Genomic DNA, 8,755 nt, shown 5'->3' on the forward strand with positions numbered 1-8,755 from the left:
ATGTCTCAAAGAGACATAGGGGGATCGATGCCACGGTGCATTGAAGCTGTTCTGGAGGCTCGTGGTGTCCTGTTAAGACCCCTGATGTTGGTGTTTCCTTTATTTTGGCAGTTACCTGTGTGTATTACCTGTGTGTATTACCTGTGTGTATTACCTGTGTGTATTACCTGTGTGTATTACCTGTGTGTATTACCTGTGTGTATTACCTGTGTGTATTACCTGTGTGTATTACCTGTGTGTATTACCTGTGTGTATTACCTGTGTGTATTACCTGTGTGTATTACCTGTGTGTATTACCTGTGTGTATTACCTGTGTGTATTACCTGTGTGTATTACCTGTGTGTATTACATACAGAGACACACCCTTTTTTTTTTTTTTTTACAATAAATTGATTGCAGAAAACAACCTGTGAACCTCCCTTTCACACATTCCTCTTCCTTTCCTCCTCAAGATCCAGAGACTTCTACCACACCTGTTACTGTCTGAGTGGTCTGTCCGTAGCGCAGCACTTTGGCAACATGGATCTGCACCACGAGCTGATCGTCGGCCGGGAGGAGAACCGACTGGTGAGCCTTTAGGAGTTTTTTGAGAATGTTTCATCCAGATTTTTAAAAAAGTATCATGCTCCCCTTTCTGATTTGTAGACACTTTCTTGTTAAATTAGCATGAACATCATACAGTATGACCCAGAAGTGGACCGTTTCCTGTTCCCATCCTTAGGAGCCCTATCATGTGAACGCTACATTGTTTACATTTTAGCTGGTGGCCAACTCTTTGATGGAATTCACATTTTACAGAGCATGGCTTTAAAAAGTTGTGTTTTCTTCTCTCCAGGCCCCCAGCCACCCCGTCTACAACATCTGTCCAGAGAAGGTAGCCCAGGCCATCCAACACTTCCACCAGCTGCCTGTCCCCGTGCCTGCACAGAAAGAGGGTTCCTCGGCCTGCAACACTACCGCTGACCACTCCTAGTGCTCAGTGTAGGCATGGCTATGAGCGTATTTGAGGGGGTCAATTTGAGCATGAAGGCGAGGCTCCGAATCACTTATCTTGATCACATGAATAGTTACTTGGGATGCAAGGTTTGTCTATATCGGTGATTATTTTGCACTACGACTGCAATGATAAACTCTGGGATAAGGTAGTAGTGGCACACAACCCCTGATACAGGATCAGATATTTTTGTCATCCTCCTTTGGATTCAGGGAAAATCTGTTCCTAGATCTGTGGTTAGGAGCAACTTCTAGTGCCTTCAGAATGTATTCACACCACTTGACTTTTTCCAAATTTTTGATGTTACAAAGTGGGATTAAAATGGGTTAAATTGTCATTTTTGGTCAACGATCTACACAGAATTCTACCTTTTTTAAAAAAAAAGTGTTTTTTTATATATATATATATATGTAAGTTCACACATTATTCTTTAAAAAGTAATGGTTGTTAATCCTTGATAAGACTTGAATGCCATTTTCAAGTCTTGTCATAGAATTTCAAGTAAAAACTGTAACTAGACAACTCAAATATTCAATGTCGTCTTGGTTAAGCAAATCCAGTGTAGATTTGGCCTTGTGTTTTAGCTTATTGTTCTGCTGAAAGGTGAATTCATCTCCCAGTGTCTGGTTGAAAGATTTTCCTCTAGGATTTTGCATGTGCTTTGCTCCATTCTGTTAATTTTTTTTATCCTGAAAAACTCCCCAGTCCTTAACAATGACAAGCATACCCATAACATGATGCAGCCACTAGTATTCTTGAAAATATGGAACGCAGTATTGGATTTTGCCCCAAACATAACGCTTTGTATTCAGGACAAAACATTAAATTTATTAGCCACATTTTTTTGCAGTATTACTTTAGTACCTTGTTGCAACAGGATATATGGAGGCTTCCTTCTTTTCAATTAGGTTAGTATTGTGGAGTAAGTACAATGTTGAGCCATCCTCACCGTTGGCCTCATGGTGAAATCCCAGAGCAGTTTCCTTCCTTTCCGGCAACTTAGTCAGGAAGGACGCCTGTATATTTGTAGTGACTGGGTGTATTGATATACCATACAAAGTGTAATAAATAACTTTGCCATGCTCCAAGGGATATTTTTATTTTTTTACCCATCTACCAATAGGTGCCCTTCTTTGGAAGGCATTGGAAAAACCTCCCTGGTCGTTGTGGTTGAATCTGTGCTTGCAATTCACTACTCGATTGAGGGGCCTTACCTGTATGTGTGGGGGTAGGCATTCAATAATCATGTTAACCACTATTATTGAACACAGTGAGTCCATGTGACTTGTTTAACACTTTTACTCCTGAACTTAAGTTAGTCATAACAAAAGGGGGGGAATAGTTTCAGCATTTTAAAAAAACATGTTCTGCAAACAAAATGACCACTTTTGACATTATGGTTATCAATAACAAAAATCTAAAATGTAATTCATATTAAATTCTGTCTGTAACACAAAATGTGGAAAAGTTAAAAGGGCTGTGAACGTTGTGAAGGGACTGTATATGTGGAGCGGTGTGCTTGCTGAGAAGTGGACTACAAGTGTCCATCCAGCAAAACGGGTTGATTGCTGGTCCCCAACTGACAAACACGGGATTGGGAGAAGAGGAGAAAATTAGCGCTGTCCAAATAAAGGCCTGAGTATAAATTGTTGGAATCTTGGATGGTTGTGAGTTATTTACTTTATACAGAAATGTAATATATACTGTGACTGTTGTGGTCGTCTGACCAAGGTGAATTAACCCAAATAAATGTTCATACCACTAGTGCAGAACGTTTGTGGATGACTGACCTAAACTCCTCTGTGTAAAGCTGTTTTAAGCCAAGTCAATCTGAAGTTATTCACATTAATATCTTCAATAGTTACTAGCTCCAGTCAGAGCCATATTCAGTGGGGAGAACAAGTATTTGATACACTGCCGATTTGGCAGGTTTTCCTACTTACAAAGCATGTAGAGGTCTGTCATTTTTTATCATAGGTACACTTCAACTGTGAGAAACGGAATCTAAAACAAAAATCACATTGTATGATTTATAAGTATATGTGTTTAAGTATTTGATCATCTTCCAACCAGTAAGAATTCTGAAGACACCTGTCCACACACTCAATCAAACAGACTCCAACCTCTCCACAATTGCCAAGACCAGAGAGCTGTGTAAGGACATCAGGGATAAAAATGTAGACCTGCACAAGGCTGGGATGGGCTACAGGACAATAGGCAAGCAGCTTGGTGAGAAGGCAACAACTGTTGGCGCAATTATTAAAAAATAGAAGTTCAAGATGACGGTCAATCACCCTCGGTCTGGGGCTCCATGCAAGATCTCACCTCCATACAAGATCTCACCTCAATGATCATGAGGAAGGTGAGGGATCAGCCCAGAACTACACGGCAGGACCTGGTCAATGACCTGAAGAGAGCTGGGACCACAGTCTCAAAGAAAACCATTAGTAACACACTACGCCGTCATGGATTAAAATCCTGCAGCGCACGCAAGGTCCCCCTGCTCAAGCCAGCGCATGTCCAGACCCGTCTGAAGTTTGCCAATGACCATCTGGATGATCCAGAGGAGGAATGGGAGAAGGTCATGTGGTCTGATGAGACTAAACTCCACTCGCCGTGTTTGGAGGAAGAAGAAGGATGAGTACAACCCCAATAACACCATCCCAATAAAATGCAAATGAATTACTTAATCATACAATGTGATTTTCTGGTTCCGTCTCTCACAGTTGAAGTGTACCTATGATACAAATTACAGACCTCTACATGCTTTGTAAGTAGAAAAACCTGCAAAATCGGCAGTGTATCAAATACTTGTTCTCCCCACTGTATATACAAAGAGTTGGGACATTGAGAGTTCTGCATTATGATGCATCAACATGACACTGCAACATTCTGTAACAGCCATGTTAGAACCCCATTAACATGACACTACAACATTCTATAACAGCCATGTTAGAACCCCATTAACATGACACTACAACATTCAATAACAGCCATGTTAGAACCCCATCAACATGACACTACAACATTCTATAGCAGCCATGTTAGAACCCCATTAACATGACACTACAACATTCTATAACAGCCATGTTAGACCCCCATTAACATGACACTACAACATTCAATAACAGCCATGTTAGAACCCCATCAACATGACACTACAACATTCTATAGCAGCCATGTTAGAACCCCATTAACATGACACTACAACATTCTATAACAGCCATGTTAGACCCCCATTAACATGACACTACAACATTCAATAGCAGCCATGTTAGAACCCCATTAACATGACACTACAACATTCTATAGCAGCCATGTTAGAACCCCATTAACATGACACTACAACATTCTATAGCAGCCATGTTAGAACCCCATTAACATGACACTACAACATTCTATAGCAGCCATGTCAGAACCCCATCAACATGACTCTATAGCAGCCATGTTAGAACCCCATTAACATGACACTACAACATTCTATAGAAGCCATGTTAGAACCCCATTAACATGACACTACAACATTCTATAACAGCCATTTTAGAACCCCATTAACATGACACTACAACATTCTATAGAAGCCATGTTAGAACCCCATTAACACTGACACTACAACATTCTATAACAGCCATGTTAGAACCCCATTAACATGACACTACAACATTCTATAACAGCCATGTTAGAACCCCATTAACATGACACTACAACATTCTATAACAGCCATTTTAGAACTCCATTAACATGACACTACAACATTCTATAGAAGCCATGTTAGAACCCCATTAACATGACACTACAACATTCTATAGAAGCCATGTTAGAACTCCATTAACACTGAATGGGGAATAGAATGTTCAGAATGAGCATTATTTTAACAATGTAACTGAATGTCTGGAATTAGAACAATATAAAAGTTATCTAAACTCTACATGTATGTCTCTGGCCTCCACCCATTTCATTTCTGAGAAGTCAGAAGGGTAAGCAGTTCTTTGAATTCTTCAACCCTGTTGGCTAGTTTGTCATCAAACGGCTCACAGAACAGAACTGCCCTCTATCATAACACAGCTCTGTCCCAAATGGCATTATGTTCCCTACATAGTGCACTACTTTTGACCAGAGTCCTATGGCCCATTGTCAAAAGGAGTGTATTATGTAGGGTATAGGGTGTCACACCCTATGTTTTCCTGCGAGGGCAAACCAGTTGTGTGACATGACAGGAGTTATATATGCCTCCCCCCGTCAAGTCATTTTGACACCAGACACGCACCTGGGGTGTGTTCAATTAGCTTTGTTTGCTATGTTTTGTGGTTTTGAGTTACATTTGCTCCTATTTGGTGGGGTGTGGCCGTTTGAAATCACAAAACTCAGGCAGCACACGCACACCATAAGGTAATCACCCTCTGGGCCAACAGAGTTTAACAGTTCCGTTTCCATTGAATTTGTTTGCACACCGTTTTGTCGTACTGAACGCAGCCCTGGATACCCGCTGCCATTACAAACCAGAAAAACACGAAATCCTCTAGGTGGATGGATGGACTGTCAGCACTCCGTAAACACACAGTCCTCTAGGTGGATGGATGGACTGTCAGCACTCAGTAAACACAGTCCTCTAGGTGGATGGATGGACTGTCAGCACTCCGTAAACACACAGTCCTCTAGGTGGATGGATGGACTGTCAGCACTCAGGAACACACAGTCCTCTAGGTGGATGGATGGACTGTCAGCACTCAGTAAACACACAGTCCTCTAGGTGGATGGATGGACTGTCAGCACTCCGTAAACACACAGTCCTCTAGGTGGATGGATGGACTGTCAGCACTCAGGAACACACAGTCCTCTAGGTGGATGGATGGACTGTCAGCACTCAGTAAACACACAGTCCTCTAGGTGGATGGATGGACTGTCAGCACTCCGTAAACACACAGTCCTCTAGGTGGATGGATGGACTGTCAGCACTCAGTAAACACAGTCCTCTAGGTGGATGGATGGACTGTCAGCACTCCGTAAACACACAGTCCTCTAGGTGGATGGATGGACTGTCAGCACTCAGTAAACACACAGTCCTCTAGGTGGATGGATGGACTGTCAGCACTCCGTAAACACACAGTCCTCTAGGTGGATGGATGGACTGTCAGCACTCAGGAACACACAGTCCTCTAGGTGGATGGATGGACTGTCAGCACTCAGTAAACACACAGTCCTCTAGGTGGATGGATGGACTGTCAGCACTCCGTAAACACACAGTCCTCTAGGTGGATGGATGGACTGTCAGCACTCAGTAAACACAGTCCTCTAGGTGGATGGATGGACTGTCAGCACTCCGTAAACACACAGTCCTCTAGGTGGATGGATGGACTGTCAGCACTCAGTAAACACACAGTCCTCTAGGTGGATGGATGGACTGTCAGCACTCCGTAAACACACAGTCCTCTAGGTGGATGGATGGACTGTCAGCACTCAGGAACACACAGTCCTCTAGGTGGATGGATGGACTGTCAGCACTCAGTAAACACACAGTCCTCTAGGTGGATGGATGGACTGTCAGCACTCCGTAAACACACAGTCCTCTAGGTGGATGGATGGACTGTCAGCACTCCGTAAACACACAGTCCTCTAGGTGGATGGATGGACTGTCAGCACTCCGTAAACACACAGTCCTCTAGGTGGATGGATGGACTGTCAGCACTCCGTAAACACACAGTCCTCTAGGTGGATGGATGGACTGTCAGCACTCAGTAAACACACAGTCCTCTAGGTGGATGGATGGTCTGTCAGCACTCCATAAACACACAGTCCTCTAGGTGGATGGATGGACTGTCAGCACTCAGGAACACACAGTCCTCTAGGTGGATGGATGGACTGTCAGCACTCAGTAAACACACAGTCCTCTAGGTGGATGGATGGACTGTCAGCACTCCGTAAACACACAGTCCTCTAGGTGGATGGATGGACTGTCAGCACTCCGTAAACACACAGTCCTCTAGGTGGATGGATGGACTGTCAGCACTCCGTAAACACACAGTCCTCTAGGTGGATGGATGGACTGTCAGCACTCAGTAAACACACAGTCCTCTAGGTGGATGGATGGACTGTCAGCACTCCGTAAACACACAGTCCTCTAGGTGGATGGATGGACTGTCAGCACTCAGTAAACACACAGTCCTCTAGGTGGATGGATGGACTGTCAGCACTCCGTAAACACACAGTCCTCTAGGTGGATGGATGGACTGTCAGCACCGTAAACACACAGTCCTCTAGGTGGATGGATGGACTGTCAGCACTCCGTAAACACACAGTCCTCTAGGTGGATGGATGGACTGTCAGCACTCAGTAAACACACAGTCCTCTAGGTGGATGGATGGACTGTCAGCACTCCGTAAACACACAGTCCTCTAGGTGGATGGATGGACTGTCAGCACTCCGTAAACACACAGTCCTCTAGGTGGATGGATGGACTGTCAGCACTCCGTAAACACACAGTCCTCTAGGTGGATGGATGGACTGTCAGCACTCCGTAAACACACAGTCCTCTAGGTGGATGGATGGACTGTCAGCACTCAGTAAACACACAGTCCTCTAGGTGGATGGATGGTCTGTCAGCACTCCATAAACACACAGTCCTCTAGGTGGATGGATGGTCTGTCAGCACTCAGTAAACACACAGTCCTCCAGGTGGATGGATGGACTGTCAGCACTCAGTAAACACACAGTCCTCTAGGTGGATGGATGGACTGTCAGCACTCAGTAAACACACAGTCCTCTAGGTGGATGGATGAACTGTCAGCACTCAGGAACACACAGTCCTCTAGGTGGATGGATGGTCTGTCAGCACTCAGGAACACACAGTCCTCTAGGTGGATGGATGGACTGTCAGCACTCAGGAACACACAGTCCTCTACGTGGATTGATGGACTGTCAGCACTTCGTAAACACACAGTCCTCTAGGTGGATGGATGGACTGTCAGCACTCAGTAAACACACAGTCCTCTAGGTGGATGGATGGACTGTCAGCACTCCGTAAACACACAGTCCTCTAGGTGGATGGATGGACTGTCAGCACTCAGTAAACACACAGTCCTCTAGGTGGATGGATGGACTGTCAGCACTCAGGAACACAGTCCTCTAGGTGGATGGATGGACTGTCAGCACTCAGTAAACACACAGTCCTCTAGGTGGATGGATGGTCTGTCAGCACTTCGTAAACACAGGAACACACAGTTCTGTCATTCATCTCATAACTCTGTAGGATAGGTTGACACAGAGGGTTTAAACGATGTTCAAATCCTGAACTGTATGTCATTCACCAAGTCTGGAACCAACGGGACCCTGAACAGCTTCTACCCACAAGACTGCTGAAGAGTTAACCACCTGGACTAATCTGCACTGACCCTTTTTTGCACTAATTATTTAGACTCCAGTAACCACAGCACTACGCGTTGATCTATCTTGTTGCCAAGTCACTTCATCCCTACATATATGTACATATCTACCTCAATTACCTGTTACCCCGGCACATCAACTCCGTACTGATGCCAAGTCACTTCATCCCTACATATATGTACATATCTACCTCAATTTCCTGTTACCCCGGCACATCAACTCAGTACTGATGCCAAGTCACTTCATCCCTACATATATGTACATATCTACCTCAATTTCCTGTTACCCCGGCACATCAACTCAGTACTGTTGCCAAGTCACTTCATCCCTACATATATGTACACATCTACCCCAATTTCCTGTTACCCAGGCACATCAACT

At 44.2% G+C, this 8,755-nt stretch overlaps 1 protein-coding gene across 1 annotated transcript in view; it reads left to right on the plus strand.

The window, feature by feature from the left end:
- The window catches only part of LOC139414903 (farnesyltransferase, CAAX box, subunit beta), a 38,212-nt gene extending 35,563 nt beyond the window's left edge, over positions 1-2,649 (plus strand). The window contains exons 11-12 of the mRNA XM_071162511.1: positions 453-567; positions 836-2,649. Of these exons, the coding sequence (XP_071018612.1) occupies positions 453-567; positions 836-973 (253 nt within the window). The 3' untranslated portion in view covers positions 974-2,649. The remainder of the gene's footprint in view (positions 1-452; positions 568-835) is intronic.
- Positions 2,650-8,755: the final 6,106 nt, after the last annotated feature.

The sequence above is a fragment of the Oncorhynchus clarkii genome, chromosome 8, assembly GCF_045791955.1.
Source record: "Oncorhynchus clarkii lewisi isolate Uvic-CL-2024 chromosome 8, UVic_Ocla_1.0, whole genome shotgun sequence".
Classification (NCBI taxonomy): Eukaryota; Metazoa; Chordata; class Actinopteri; order Salmoniformes; family Salmonidae; genus Oncorhynchus; species Oncorhynchus clarkii.